General features: G+C 41.2%; 1 protein-coding gene across 32 annotated transcripts in view; it reads right to left on the reverse strand.

The window, feature by feature from the left end:
* Nucleotides 1-10,801: 10,801 nt before the first annotated feature.
* Nucleotides 10,802-16,929, reverse strand: part of LOC114108678 (contactin-4) — a 1,043,928-nt gene continuing 1,037,800 nt past the window's right edge. For all 32 annotated transcript variants that reach the window (XM_060402845.1, XM_060402823.1, XM_060402848.1 and 29 more), the window contains 2 exons: nt 16,403-16,571; nt 10,802-13,439 (listed from right to left, as the gene is read on the reverse strand). In XM_060402845.1, the coding sequence (XP_060258828.1) occupies nt 13,339-13,439; nt 16,403-16,571 (270 nt within the window). In that variant the 3' untranslated portion in view covers nt 10,802-13,338. The remainder of the gene's footprint in view (nt 13,440-16,402; nt 16,572-16,929) is intronic.

Consider the following 16,929-nt stretch of genomic DNA (forward strand, 5'->3'; position numbering starts at 1 on the left):
ATTCCCATTGAGCTATTTCAAATCCTGAATGATGATGTTGTGAAACTGCTGCAGTCAATATGCTAGCAAATTTGGCAAACTCAGCAGTGGCCACAGGACTGGAAAAGGTCAGTTTTCATTCCAATTCCAAAGAAAGGCAAGGTCAAAGAATGTTCAAACTACCGCACAACTGCACTCATCTCACATGCTAGCACGTAACGCTCAAAATTCTCCAAGCCAGGCTTCAACAGTATGTGAACTGTGAACTTCCAGATATTCAAGGTAGATTTAGAAAAGGCAGAGGAACCAGAGACCAAATTGCCAACATTCATTGTATCATTGAAATAGCAATAGTTGCAGAAAACATCCACTTCTGCTTTAGTGACTATGCCGAAGCCTTTGATTGTGTGGATCACAACGAACTGTGGAAAATTCTTAAAGAGATGGGAATAACACACCACCTTACCTGCCTCCTGAGAAATATGTATGCAGGTCAAGAAACAACAGTTAGAACTGGACATGGAACAACAGACTGGTTCCAAATCAGGAAAGGAGTACGTCAAAGCTGTATATTGTCACCCTGCTTATTTAACTTATATGCAGAGTACATCATGAGAAATGCCAGGCTGGATGAAGCACAAGCTGGAATCAAGATTGCCAGGAGAAATATCAATAACCTCAGATATGCAGACGAAACCACCCTTACGGCAGAAAATGAAGAAGAACTAAAGAACATCTTGATGAAAGTGAAAGAGGAGAGTGAAAAAGCAGGCTTGAAACTCAACATTCAGGAAACTAAGATCATGGCATCTGGTCCTATCACTTCAGGGCCAACAGATGGGGAAACAATGGAAACAGTGAGAGACTTTATTTTTCTGGGCTCCAAAATCACTGCAGATGGTGACTGCAGTCATGAAATTAAAAGATGCTTGCTTCTTGGAAGAAAAGCTATGACCAACCTAGACAGCATACTAAAAAGCAAAGACATTACTTTTCCAATAAAGGTCCGTCTAGTCAAAGCTATGGTTTTTCTAGTATTCATGTATGGATGCAAGAGTTGAACTATAAAGAAAGCTGAGCACCAAAGAATTGATGCTTTTGAACTGTGTTGTTGAAGACTCTTGAGAGTCCCTTGGACTGCAAGGAGATCCAACCAGTCCATCCTAAAGGAAATCAGTCCTGAATGTTCATTGGAAGGACTGATGTTGAAGCCGAAACTTCAATACTTTGGCCACCTGATGTGAAGAACTGACTCATCTGAAAAGACCCTGCTACTGGGAAAGATTGACAGCAGGAGGAGAAGGGGACGAAGGAGGATGAGATGGCTGGATGGCATCACTGACCCGATGGATGTGAGTTTGAGTAGGCTCCAGGAATTCGTGATGGACAGGGAACCCTGGCATGCTGCAGTCTTGGGGTTGCAAAGAGTCAGACATGACTGAGCGACTGAACTGAACCGAAGGTTGAACACAAGCCCAGGTGAACCCAATAAGGTAGAGGGGATGGTCAGGGAAACAAGCTGAAGCCTGGATGGGATCAAGAGGGCATTACCCTTGGAGAAGCTGCAAAGATGGGCAAAATATTTGATCATTCTGATTGATCTAGAATCTCTGTGAATGGTGTCAGGAACCTGTAGTATTCTTATGTTCAGTTCAATTGCTGAGTTGTGTCTGACCCTTTGCAACCCCATGAATCGCAACACGCCAGGCCTCCCTGTCCATCACCAACTCCCGGAGTTCAGTCAGACTCATGTCTGAGTCAGTGAAATGAAAACCAACAGGCAGGGTGTGGGGGAACCAAAACTACCTCCTTTTCAACTGATTTCTTGATGTCTAATCTCTTTCAAGGAGGGGTGTGTGTGTGTGTGTGTGTGTGTGTGTGTGCGCATGCACGTGCATGCACGCTGGAAACCTAGGACTGTGAAAACTGTCTCTGCCTAAGAGGCTAGATGAGAAGAAAGCCACCCCAAGTGTGGCTAGTCCTCTGTTTGGAGAGATGCCGGTCTCAGACCTGCCTCCCTTCACCTCAGCAACAGCACTATCCGGGTACTGAGCCTGTATCACCATCTGATATCGGGGTATGAGTGTCTGGGGTAGCAGAGAGTAGACCATGTGTCTCTGCAGTGAGTTAGATCCTAGTGGGTTTGACCCTTCCTCCTCCAGCACGTGGAACTCACACTCAGGCTTTGGGGACCTGTACCCCTCTTCCCTCTGCCAAGCCTTCAAAGGCAGATTTGGGTTGATCCTGTGTCCGGGGCTGCATTCTGGGTCTTAGCCCCTCTTTTAGAGTGATTGACAGTGGTCCCTAAGCTTTTTGGCATGAGAGACTGGTTTTGTGGAAAAACAATTTTTCCAGATTGGGGCTGGGGATGGGGAGGGATGGTTTTAGGATGATTCAAGCACATAACATTTATTGTGCACTTTATTTTTATTATTATTACATCAGCGCCACCCTAGATCATTAGGCATTAGATCCCAGAGGCTGCAAACCCCTGCTCTAGGATGTACCATCCAGGATGATGGGGCTCATATGAAATGTATTTTTTATCTGCAGCATCTGGGACAGTCCCTGACTCTTAGAAGGATAAGTGTTTACTGGATCCTCTTAAGCCCTCTTGCCACCCTGGCACAGATCCTTGCAGATAGCTGGAACTAAATACTATTTGGCAGAGATCATCAAGGCCTAAAATAAAAGCATGGAGAAGAGACAGGTGTCTAATATGAACCTGATTGGAAATAACCAGGAGACCCGTGTGTGCCTGGCCACCTGGCTGATGTTGCCTGGGTCTCTGCTGACGATGTGGCTGTGTTGTAATGTGTAAGTTGCCATAGAAAGGACTTGGGTTTTGAGTAGTGTGTTCTGTTTTCACTACCATGTCACAGCAAATCAGTGTGAGCACGTCACAGTAAACACCCTCATCAGCAGGTGGATTAGCCCTGGGCACTCATCTCTTTTCGTCAATTGCCAGGAGGGTAGACAGCTACCTTCCTCCCAAGAGCCTTTACAGTCACAGGCTCAGAACAAATAGTGGTTCTGCACGAAAGCCTTTCCAATAAGGATTTCAGCCCATCTCTTCAGTATTTGGGATGCATTGGGGAGACTGGAGGGGGAAGGGCAGTTTGCCAGCAGCTCGGCAACCTGGGCCTTATTGAAATGCCTCAAGGCCTGATGCTATTGATGCAGCTTGGGGAGGAATTCAGTGCGGGCAGAAAACATCCTGATTAAAAATCCAAACGTTTTCACAGGGAGGCCTGTATGTGTCAGGACCATCTGTTGGTGGAATTAATAAACCTTAGGTGCTAATTTGTTAAGGAAAAAGTAGATATGTGGAAGTGAGAACAGAGAACTGAAAACAGTCTTTGATGGCACAAGTGAAGGTGGAAAATCTGATTAGAATAGGACTATGTCAGCCCAAGGGTCTCCACCTGTGCAGGTATTCCTGCTTTTACTGACAACAAACCAAGTTCCAGAGTTCAAACTTTTCGCAAACCATTCCCTTTTAAAGAGTGACCCTTGTTTCTCCCACCAGTATCCCTCTTTTTAAGGCAACAGATGTGAATGTAAGCGAGGTTCAGAACGGGAAACCCTTAACTTGTTAGTGAATTGTCCGTCTGCAAACTGAATATGAGCACATCTCATTTCCACCCCCAAATCTTGGCATTCTGTGTTCTCACTCTTGTCTGCATCATCTCTGAGCTAGGACCAACCCAGCAGCCTCTCAATATCTTGGCTTCCAGTATTGCCTTTCTTTGAAGCATCTAAGCAAAAGGACATCTGCAGAGCTCAGCCCCGGTCCAAAACGCTTAAGTAACTCCAGCACCTTCAAGTTCAAGCTCCTTTTAAAACAAAGCCCCCCTCTGACTTGGCTCATCCATTATCTCTTCACCCACATCACCAGGGAGCACCCCTCTATCACAAGCACCATGTCCCTCAAATACCTCCGAGTGTCTGCCAAAGCTTTCTCCGACAGAAAAGCCTTTTCCACTTTTTCCCCATCTTGTTGACAGTTTATTTTCTAAGTTTCGGCTCTTTGCCCCCAGGAAGTCTCTGTTCCCCAGGTACCTTCTGTTGGATGCTGCTTTTATCGCTTATATTATTTAAACTTCTGTCTCCTGTAAAGTCGAAACATGCCGAGGTTGAGAACATGGCCCTGTTTATCACCGTGTGCTTAACAGCAGGGTAGGAACTGGTAGAACTTAGACAATGAAAAAATAAAGGTAGTTTCTTAATCGTAAGCCGGAAGAGAAAACTATATTCACCTCAGACCAAACGGACCAAACTCGAAGCAGCAGACTCACTTTATTAAAGCTGCGTGGGGACGGGAGAAATTAAATCATCTCTAGATTTTAATAAAGAAGCAACCACCTCCCTAGCGGTCCAGTGGTTAAGAGTCCGCCAGCCAATGCAAGCAACACAGGCTCCATTCCTGCTTCGGGAATATTCCACACGCCTTGGAGCGACTACTGAGCCGGGGCACTAGGGTCCGAGCCCCACAACCAGAAACACCACTGCAAGGAGAGGCCCGCTCGTCGCAACTGCAGAAAGCGCCAGCCGCAACAGACCCAGTGAAGCCAAAAATAAAAACAATCTAAGGAACGTAAAAAAAGAAGTAATAGGAACTCACAGTTGGGGTCACTCTCCCCTCAGGAATGCCTGCCCCAACCTCGTGGGCCAACCTTCAACTGGGCAGCCTGAGCCTCTGCTGAGGGAGCCGGGACCACCCCTTCTGCTCACGTGACACACGTGCCTTATTTTAATATTCCAATAGGCTCTTTTCCCCATAAAGGTGGGTTATCAGTTTTGTTTCATTTATTAAAATAAAAACCCAAGATTTGCTCCTGCCATTTCATAAAAATGAATGAAAATGCATCAGCCTGGGGAAAATTGTGGGAAATAAATCAACACTTAAGTCACTGATGTCACAGTTCAGAGCTTGGCCGGATTCTTCTTAAAGAGCTGGATCCTTAAACCTTATCAGCTGTGAGAGCCAACAGCTCTAGTTCCTTGGATACACACATACTATCCTCGGTTAAGGGGTCAGGGACTTCAACAAACCAACAGAACTTTAAATAGAAAAGCTTGTGCTTCCACCTTCAGTTAACATCACCCTTCAAAGCATTGATCACACTCAGCAAGACCCTGGAATTTTGCACTAGGAATGAATTCTCTCAATAAGCAGGTGACTTTCCTGCATAAGCTTGCCAGATAAAGCAAGAAAAAAGAAGGGGCCCAGTTAACTTTGAATTTCCAATAAATATTGCAAAAACAACTCGGAGACACTGGAAGCCAAGTAAAACAAACAAGCAAAGAGACCATTTGTAGTTGAAGAAATCCAAGAAGTAGAGGAAGACCACCGTGGAGCAGAAAACTCACCATACCTGAGCTGCATGAGCTCCCCCTGCAGAAACCCTATGCTGCTGCTGAAGCTTTCTCCAACGGAAAAGCCTTTTCAATTTTTTCCCCATCTTGTTGACAATTTATTTTCTAAGCCTTGGCTCTTGCCACCAGGAAGTCTATGTTCCCCAGTTACTTTCTGTTGGACGCTACTTTAATCACTTATTATATTATTTAAACTTTTCCTGTCTCATTTAAAGTTAAAACTCTGAGGTTAAGAACACAGCCCTGTTTATCGCTGTGTTCTTAACAGCAGGGTAGGAACTGATTGAACTTAGACAATGAAAAGGAAAGACAGTTTCTTAAGCATAACAGAAAACTATATTCATCTCAGACCAAACAAACCAAATTGAACCCTGCCCGTGCCCAGGTCACCTTTCAACAACCTGTGTACAACTTCCTAGGAAGCTCACTACCCTTCTTGTTGGGAAGCAGTATCTGTATCTATCTAGCTATCTGGCTATTTACCTGTCAACCTATTGGTATAAATATCTAATGGTTTAGAATAAGGCTTGGAGTCATAAGTGACCAGCATCTGAATTCCTGGCCTCCCCAGTCAGCTGTGTGATCTGGAACAAACCTATGAACCTCTCAGCCTTGGTCCCTCCTGTACCAAATAGGAATAATACATGGTAACTACAGGTTTGCAGAGACTGGCACATGCTTAAAGTATTATTGTTGTCGGCTACTAGAATTACCAATGCATTTCTCTGTGGCCTTGTGACAAAACACTGTGACTGGTCCCCTGACTTCCCCACCCAGTCTAACTCCAAATGAGGAGATTTCACACCAGCCTCAGACTGTCTCTGTCTCCTTCATGCTGTGGCTCTGTGGGGTCTCTCTTCCTGACTCCCTGTTGCTCCTCTGTGCCTAGAACAGGGCCTGGTACACGGAGGGCACAGGTTCCTCTGAATGGCTGTCCTGGGCTTGGTCGGATAAAGAACCCCTCCACCTCTCAACCTCAACCACAGACGTCTCCCCTCCCACCTCGCCACTATCTTCTCACCAACTCAGTGTCCTGACTGCCTTTTGGTTGAATTTAACAGACCAGCTTCTTACCCTCTCTTGTCTTTCCTCTGAGTAAATAGTTATTTCTAGGTTTTGAAATGCACTGAATTAAAAGTTCTAAATTCTTTTGGTTTTTATTATTACTTTTTGGCCATCCCGCACGGCATGTGGGCTGTTAGTTCTCCGACCAGGAATTGAACCAGTGCCCCCTGCACTGAAAGCACAAAATCTTAACCACTGGACCACCACAGAAGTCCTGAGAGCACTAAATTCTTGTCCCAACTTTCTAATTGTCAGTGTTACCATGGACTTATCATATCACCTTTTTCCCTCCATTATGTAGGTGCAAAGGGATAAAACCTGCATGCATATCCTGCTTCTTAGTGTGAAGAGCACTTTGAAAATTATTTTTAAAAATTCAAATTCAAGTCATTACACTTTGTTAGTTAAAATCCTAAGGTATATACATTTCCTGGAATGGTCTGTGTGATTCCTAACAATTGGTAAGGATATATAGAAAAAGTCCAATTTTCAGAGATTGGGGAATAAAAGGATAGTAGCTGATTTTGTCTAAATTGTGAGCTCTGTTGAGTGTCGTGGTTTACACTTGGGTTGTGGAATTGGAACATTTAGTCTGTATGGCCCATTCAGCATGAAGGGAAAGGGGGCTCCTTTTAGAATGAGCAGCCTGACTACAGATGGTGATCAGGAGGGCAGAGCCTGGCGAAGTCACTCCAAATGCTGCCCTAGGCTCTCCACCCTCCAGCTTCGTCAGGGTCAGAGATGGGGGTAGGCAGGTGGGGAAAAAGGCCTGGCACTTTGGGACAGCAGTAAAAAATCACGGCCAAACTTTAAGCCTGAGCTATGCTCTGATTATTTAAATACCACATCGTATGTACTGTATAGCACAGGGAACTCTACTCAACGCTTTGTAGTTACCTAAATGGGAAGAAGTTCCCTAAAATTGGGAATATATGTATAGATATGCCTGATTCACTTTGCTGTACAGTACAAGCTAACATAACACTGTAAAGCAACTATACTCCAATAAAAATTAGTTTTTAAAAAGATACTTAGAATACAAACCTATAGGCATTGCATGCAGTCTCACAAGGTCCTATTTTGATTAATAATATGTTTGGGGGTTTCTGAAGTCACTTTCGTATGTATGATCTGCTGACAATAAAACTAAAAGCTGAAAATGGTTCTAGAAAAAGTGTAATGAATGAATGAACTGATGTAATGAACCATGAAATGAACCATGTAATGAACTGATACATATGTGTGAGTACTCATGATGTGCTGGAATCAGAGAAATGAGAGGTCGGTGCCAGAGAGGGAAATTGAGGGAGGATTTGGTATCTGACTGAGAACCCTACTACCTGACTTATTTTATTAGCATAATTACACAGTTTTATTTTATTAATTGTATTATTGGAAGTATTAAATATTAGAATTTATACTAATAATTGAAAATACTTTAGAAAAAAGTGATAATGGATATCTCAGGTGAGTTCAACACTCATTCTGGTTAGGGAATGCACCAGAGAATGCATTGGTTAGGGAATGCACCCACATTCTTTGTCTGTTTTTTGATGACCATCTCAAGTGACTTGGGGAAAAAGAACAATGACTTACTTATTTACAGAACAATTTGCCAGTGTTTGGAGAGCTGTGATTCTAGAACTTTACAAATGTTATCCTGTCAAATAAGTGGCAATTGTCTGAATGCATCCCTGGTGATCAGACTCCAGAATTCATATTCTTAGACACTGTACTAGGCTGCCTAGGTAAGGCCGCAGTGTCTGTCATTTTGTCGTAGAACACTTTGGGGGTAGATCCAGAGATTGAATATAAGTATTTTATTTTAAAAGGCTTTTTCCCGAAATCATTATGGTTGGCCAGAGAATTCTTCTAATTGTCATAAAGGAAAATATAGCCAACTCTTAAAATACAATGAGATACCACCTCACACCAGTCAAAATGACCATCATCAAAAAGTCTATAAACAATAAATGCTGGAGAGGGTGTGGAGAAAAGGGACCCCCCCCCCCCCACACTGTTGGTGGGAATGTGAACTGGTACAGCTACTATGGAGAACAGCATGGAGGTTCCTTAAAAAACGTACACCTGTGGCGGATTCATGTTGATGTGTGGCAAAACCAATACAATATTGTAAAGTAAAAAAAAAAATAATAATAAATAAATAAAAGAAAAAAAAGAAACTTAAAATATCCCTGAAATAGAATCCGTATGTGAGAAAATGGCATGGAAAACACCGTATTGTTTATGACAGAAATAATTATTAAGCTTGTTTTGGGAATGTTCATACAAATGAAATGTTTAATAAAAATAATTTCTACATTAAAAAAAACTAAAAATAGAGCTACCATATGATCCAGCAATCCCACTCCTGGGCATATATCTGGAGAAAACCATTGTTGGAAAGGATACATACACTCCAGTGTTCATCACAGCACTGTTTACAATAGCCAAGATATGGAGACAACTTAATGTCCATTATCAGAGGACTGGATAAAGAAGGTGTGGTATATATATACACAACGGAATATTATTCATCCATTAAAAAGAATGATAGAATGCCATTTGCAACAACATGGATGTACCTGGAGATTATTATACTAAGGGAAGTAAGTCAGAGAAAGTCAAATATCTTATGATATTGCTTATATGCTGAATCTGGAAAAATGATACAAATGAACTTATTTACAAAACAGAAACACAGGCTTAGAGAACCAACTTATCATTACCAGGGGGGAAGTGTTGGGGTAGGGGGAGGGATAGATTGAGTTTGGGATTGACATGCATATACTGCTATATTTAAAATGGATAACTGACAAGGACCTACTGTTTAGCACAGGGAACTCAGCTCAATATTCTGTAATAACCTAAATGGACAAAAATTTTGAAAAAGAACAGATAATTGGATGGATATAACTGAACCACTTTGCTATACACCTGTAGCTAACACATTGTTAATCAACTATACTCCAATATAAAATGAAAATTAAAAGAGGAAATATATCCAATTTCTGATTATCTATGTTAATGGAGGTGAACAGCAGCATTGATAATCCAATATAGTTTGCAAAAATCACCTGGTGGTTGATTACATTACACTGCTTTAAAAATTACATGACATTTTAAAAGCTAATTATTACTATTTATGGACTTTTTAGAATTCAACATTTTTGGAGCGTATTTGCTGTAGGATATGGGTGGTGGGAGAGACTGGGGAAAGATTCATCAGGATTGACTGTCGTTTCCCAGATGTAAATAACCAAACATTTGATGGGAGGAATAACTCAATCATTCTATCTTAAGGTAAAGGCTTTAGGCAGCTCCCACCTCACAGGTTGGAAGAGATGCAGGCTCACCTGAGGATGAGATTTATCATCCACGCTTTCCACCCCCATGGAAAGATGCTGTTTCATACTCAGGTTTCGTGAGCTTCATAAAAACTCTGGAATGCTGAGAGAATCCAACTATCTGGCAAAATAGAATCTTCTTTTGTACAGTTAAATCACAGGTGAACCACCCATACACAAAATGAGCATCAGAATAAGTGCTAGAAAAGATGAAATAACCAAAGCAAATATTCCTTCTTCTAGTGCTTCTCCTTTATAGCCATTGTGCAACAGCCCCAAGCAGCAAGGCATTTCCCTGCACGTATTAATTAGGACTAGGGCCTGGGGAATCTTGCATGGATGGCTAAGCATAGATAGTGCGCTATTTAGACATTCCCAGCATTTATTTTCCCATCTTCTAGAAACATCATTTCAATTCTCCTTTAACAAACTGTCTCTCCCCTATGAGTACATGATCGAGGTGCTCTTGTGGGTAACATAAATTGATCAGACTCTTCCAGGAATTTGGATATTGAACAGAGTGGCTTTGAAATCAGAAACAGAGCTAATTCAACCCAAAACAGCTCCCCCCAAAGACTGCAAAGTTCCTGCAGGTTCACCCCCAGGGTGGCCTGCTCCTTAGTCTCACCGAGGCTTGGGCATTCAGTGTCTCCATGGCTCACGTGATCTGACCTGGGTCATTTCTTTATGTTTGCTCAGGTAAGCCAGAGTTGTTTCTGTTGCTTGCAAGCAGTGAGCCTAACCTGCAACAACCATGAAAACCAACAAATAAGACACGTTTGGGTGAAGGTGCCTATGGGGGACTTTAAAAAAAATACCTTGAGCTTGGTCAGACTCAGCTAATCCAGGGCCTTATATATCAGATCATTAAGCTGAGAGATTCAAGGACTTTTTCCAAGGTTTCAAATCAGAAGCCAGGCCTTCTGACACTTTCCGCCACCTTGCAAAACAGTGACAGTCTCCTCTGATTGGTTTGCTGGGGCACACAGGCAGGCAACTGATGCAAAATGCTACTTCAAAGACCCCTTCAATCAATTAATCAATGATTATTTATTGCAAGGCACTGTGCTAGGCACTATGGAGAGTACATGGAAGATAAGACCGAAGTCCCTGCCCTCAAGGAGCTTACAATCTAGTTGGGAAGACAAGGCATACATACAAGGAAAATTAAGTAACAATACAGGAGTTGAGTTAAAATGCAAGATAACAGTACAAGAGACTTTCAAAAGTAGTACCTGATTAAATTACTAAGTGAGGGGTATTGACAGGGCTTGCAGCTCATTCAGAGGAAGGAGGTCAGCGAGGGTTGGAAGGCTTCACAGACAACCCGGGGCTGGAGCTACCCTAGAACAGTCAAGATCGGGGATTAAAGATTTCAAGAAGGGGCAGCCAGATGCCCAAAAGGCACAGAGGTGAGACCAAAAGCAAGTGGTGTTCGGGGGCCAGTGAGGGCTCTGTGTGGCTGGGTATGGACTTAAGTTGTTATTAGAGTAACAAGGGCCTCAGATTTAGATTTTATCCTTGTAGCAATGGGGTTGGGAGAAACCTTAAAACAACAGATATCCTTAGATTAAGTGTAGAAAAGACTGAGTTAATCCAGAGGATCTACTCACATTTGATCTTCAGGAGATTTATTTGTGGATTTTTGACCCTCTCTACTTCCAAAGAGGACCTGCAATGGTGTTTTCTCTGGGTCTTCTAGGTAGGGATCGAGGCTGGAGACTTTTGAGTCCCTCTAGGATCTTAAATTATAACTAGCACAAGGGTGAGTGAACAGATTCCCTGACAGGCAGGCAGGAAAAATGCTCCCAAAAGACAAGTATCTTTACAAATGACAGAATATTTATTAACAATACCTTTAAAAAAAGATTACATATGCTAGATCACTGGTAAATATCATTAACACTGGGGTTGGGAACTAGCTGGGGTGTTATTTTTTTTCATTCATTTTATTATTTTGTTGATTTTTTTGTGTGTGTGATTTTAAATTTTGTCTTATTTCAACATAGAAGTAACCATATCAAACTAAGAAAGGAACACAGCTTGAAATACTGACAATATATTTTTTCCCAGTTACCACCCTAGTTTTTACACAAGTGGAATCCTGATTATGACTTTATTGGATAAATATAGCTAGAAGGTTGAAAAGTTAACTTATACTCTTTGTAAGCAAAATCGACAAATTACAGGCAAATCTGAGCTCTCTGAGAAAGAAGAAAAGGTGCAGTGTGTTTACAAGTGAAAATTTTTATAGAAAATTTCATTGCATTTTATTTGCACTGTTCCACTAGTGTCAACTTACAAAACCTCCCCCGTTATAACAAATAGTTCTTTTCATAAGAATACGGTTTTGTTGATATTGTCATTTTCCAATGTGTGATTTTAAGATGTAGAAGATAAAGCTTATAAAGCAACAAGGCTACCTACTGCAAAACAGGAGAATCATTGAGATACCATACAGTTGTACTAAAGATCTCTTATAGAGTCATGAAAAAAATTCTTTGTGGCAACTATTTGCTGAAATAGGAGAAATCTGCCAGACTCCTTACATAATTCTGATTTAAAAGAAGGGCTCTATCATTACAGAGATACACATATTATCTATAAGAGATTTTGTAAAGAAGTTATGAATCCATCGACAGGGAATTACTCTTTTCTTTGTTAAATGTACATTCAAAACAGATACATTTAAAGATAGTAAAATTATTCTTTATCCTTTGAAAGACGTGGCTGACTATAGTAACTTTTGGTCTATGTTACTACAGGATATATAACTTCCAGTGTCATGGCTAAGATAATGCTACGACAAAGACAAGGCTAACTTAGTCTAGGGAAAAGAAAGTCTTACCGTACGATGCTAAATTCAGGGGTGGGAGTACTGCTCAAGGTACCTCTCGGGCAGTTAGTTTAGGTTTTGAGATTGTGGCCGTTCCTGAAAGCATCTCAAGTTGTGTGGAACAACAAAATTCACAACAGGGCTGGAAAACATATTGTACAATGGCTAAACGACTTGATTCAGTGCATCAGACATCCCATGAGTCATTCCTACACAGCAGCCTTGAGTTACAGACTAATCCTTCAGCTGTGCTGCCTCTAGACTCTTATAGAACCATACAAGGAATCTGCAATGTATTGACCAAGGTGAGTTTCCAACTCTGTCTTTAAAGGAAATATTTTCAAACAATAATCATATGATTGTGTTGCCCATAGCATTTTACAGCAGAGGAAAAAAATTAATATCTACATTTCATGTTAACTTTAAAAAATCCTATAAAACACTAAATATATAATAAAAAATATGCATATAAGGACATATGTAAACTGCTTTGGTAACATCATATTACAGATGTCTTCAGTGCATTGCAGAGTTTCCAAAGAAACTTCAGACAAAGCTAGATTTGCTTTGAGGAAGTACTGTAGAATGCCATTCCTAAAGAAGCAAAAAACATTTTTTTTTCCAGTAATAAGATGTACTTGAACAACAATATTACTTAGTACTGGGTGTCTTCAAAACAACTAGCTAAATGTTGCTTATATTATAAAGAGAAAGTCCTTCGGAGAACTGTCGTCATAAACTGGACCTTGCTGTGAGGGAGATCATGATGGTACTGATGGCCGACAGCGTGCATGCATTTGAAGTGGACGGCCCGGCTCCTCTTGCATAGGCATCTGCAGAGAGAAGACATTCACTCAGCATCCACTCACCCTGGCAACAAACGGAGGCAGGACACAGGGCTCTTAGAAACGGAAGAACTGTCTCAAGTCTATTGGAAATGACCATCTCTCTCTCTCTTTTTTTTAAAATTTTTAACCTTTTTCTTTTTGGAGTATAGCCAATTTTAAACTTTTTCTTTAATATTGGGGTATAGGCAGTTATGGGCTTCCCAGGTGGCACTAGTGGCAAAGAAGTCGCCTGCCAATGTAGGAGATGTAAGAGACATGGGTTCGATCCCTGGGTTGGGAAGATCCCCTGGAGGAGGGCATGGAACCCACTCCAGTCTTCTTGCCTGGAGAATCCCACGGATAGAGGAGCCTGGCGGGCTACAGTCTATGGACTTACAGAGTCGGACACAACTGAAGCAACTAAGCACAAGCCAATTAACAACACTGTGATAGTTTCAGGTGAACAATGAAGGGACTCGGCCATACATACAGATGTGTCCATCCTCCCCCAAACTCCCCTCCCATCCAGGCTGCCGCATGACACTGATCCCCGTGCTACACAGTGGACCTTGCTGGTTATCCATTTTAAATATAGCAGTGTATACAGGCAACCATGAATGTGCGCTCTAAGTCTGTGAGTCTCTTTCTGTTTTGTAAGTAAGTCCACTTGTATCAAGACCAACTCTTATTGACTGTTTTAGTCTCTGTTCTATGACGTCCTAGCTATGAACTTGGGAGCAGGTGGTGGCCATCTCTGGACCTCTATTTAAGCATTTGTTAAGGGAGGGTGTCCACATCTAACATGAGAAGAAACTTCAAAATAACTGCAAACACTACAGATAAATACTAGGATATCAATGATGCCGCAAAATAAACATTGATGTTCTCTTTCGAATATCTGCTGGATACAGAGCCATATGACAATTCCTACAAAACCCCTGAGAACCTCTGGTATGGTTATTACACAATTTAACAGATAAGGAAACTGGGGCCCAGAGAAGGAAGATAAGTCTAAGATAAGATAAGATAAGTCTTTACCCACTTAGTAAAGACCTGAATTGGGATTCCAACACATATTTATCTAAATATACCTATTTTTTCCCAACAAAATAAACTCAATCTTTTTAAAACTTTTTCTTATATGTCTTTTATATTGTTTTCAGAGTAAGAAGTTATCAACTGTCATTTGAGTTTTATCAAGATTGTAAGATCTCTAACCATCAAAATGGAAAATCTCTTGAGAAAGAGACCATGTTTTATTCATGGCTACAGCCTTATCATCTAATCATTATAACAATAAAATTGCTTCAAATATGTTTTTGTAATGAATTAAATCAAGAATTATCAATCTTAAAAATACAGTTCTTAAAATGATAAGCAAGTCAGATTTTAAGAAAGTGAGATAAATTAACCCCAAAACAAACTTCAATCTTGTGTTTTTTGTGGCCTGGAGATTACTTCCACATCTCACCATAAATCTGGTTCCTTTCAACAGAAGTTAGAGCCTCTACTGAGATGTAGAAACCAATTCTCCCCAGTATTTGCAAAGAAAAAAATGTGTTACTGTTTGCATGCAAAAGAGGTGTAGTAAATATAAACCTCATCTGGAAGATGACAAATTACTCCTGAATCTGGAGCGTGTTCCTGGTGCAGCCTGCATTTCCCACCAGAAGTCCCGTTCTATTCACCAACAGTAACAAGTGCTTATCCAGAAGAAGGGTGAAGTAACCAGTGAACATTTTCTTTCCTGATTTGAGGCATCCAAATTTGATCGATGCAGTTAAAACTGGGTGAGTGGATACTTCACTGTAACTTGATACAGCAAGGATACTAGACCCATTCCTCATCCAACAAATGATAAAATGGACACTGAACAAAGGGACTGATGCTCAGGACTCTGTAGCAAGGATTGTCTGTGATTTAAAATATCATATCTCCACCAATGCCCTGAAAGTTCCTATCTCCAGCCTTCACTGAACCCCTTACCTCTTGACTAGTAAATCCAAAAGCCAGTGAAAATCGACACTTAGATACCTAATGGCAATCTTATTTGTTTTACTATTGTGGAAAGATACACTTAATGCAAAGGTTACCACTTTAACTATTTTAAAGTGTACAACCCGGTAGCCTTAAGTTCACTCCAATGGTGTGCAGCCAGGACCACATCTAGTTCCAGAACTTTTTCAGCAGCTGAAATGGAAACCCAGTACCCATTAAACCACAATGAACACCAGCAGCCAGTCACTTTCAGTCACCAATCTGCCTCTATGGATTTTCCTATTTTGCCTTTTTAAAAACACTTTTCAAATAAAATCATACAACAAAAAATAATCTGCTGTTGAGATAGTTGCAAACACAGTATTTGAAAAATAGATTGAATGTATTTGTCTGAAAAAAGAACACACGCTTCAACAGTCTTTGAAAACAAAGATATTCTTGACAATATGTAGTCATGTGTGCTTATGTACATATGTTACATACACAAGTTCAAAATAAACAGTTTCAAGCTCAAAATATTTTCAGCCAAAGACATTAAATTATATTGTATCACTAGAGACAGGCTTCTAGAGCAATTTAAAGAACTCTTTTTTTCTTGTTCTTCCTAAGTCACGCTTTTAACTTTCTAAGCTATAATGTGGGGGTTACTGTAGCTGTAGCTGTAAACCACCTGGGTCATATGGAAGATGCTGGGTGACTGATCTGTGGCTGCTTTAATCTGATTATTGATTGTCAAGTGATTAAATCCTTATTACATCAGCCAAGACAAGTCAGACTGTCTTTTGCACGAAACTGTCTGTGATCAGCAAATATCAGTTGTCTAAGGAAGGAGGATGGTATTGTCCATTTTTATCACGTCTTCTTTTTTTTCGTGTTTAATTTCATCTGAGCTCTGGCTCCCTGGGAGGCTTAGGCAATAAGGCAGACAGGGAGAAGGGAGGGAAAAAAAAGAGAGAGAGAGGCATTCTTACTTGATATCTTTGGAATTCGAATCTGTTCACTGCTGCTGCCATCTCCTCCATCACTGAATGGCTTAATTTCTATTATATAATCTTCATCAAAAGGCAAAGAAAGCTCCACCGATGTTTTGTTTGTTTCAATGACAGACGTGCTGCTTTGCCTGCTCCATCTGTACAGGACCTGCCAATATGGAAAGAACAGGTGTCACCTGCTGTCCTCACAAAGGGCCCCCCCCAGGATGCAGCCTTCATTTGCTTCCACCTCTGGGCACCAGTGACATGTGGGGATGCTGAATTTGTCAGGCTGCCCACATGCATTTGGAAGGCTCATTTATAGCAAGGGGCATGTCTGCAGCCACCATTTATTTCATCACGAGGAAAGAGTTGACAGGCTCATGTGGCATGGTAGCGGGGCTAGCATGAGTCTAACAATGTGCTGTGTGACCTCACATCACCTCTGGAGACTCAGTTAAAACATCTGAAAAGGTGGCTGTACAGAGCTCAGTTACATATAAGGGTCTTTGGCATCAGAATAGATT

This window comes from Ovis aries, chromosome 19 (genome assembly GCF_016772045.2).
Source record: "Ovis aries strain OAR_USU_Benz2616 breed Rambouillet chromosome 19, ARS-UI_Ramb_v3.0, whole genome shotgun sequence".
Lineage (NCBI taxonomy): Eukaryota > Metazoa > Chordata > Mammalia > Artiodactyla > Bovidae > Ovis > Ovis aries.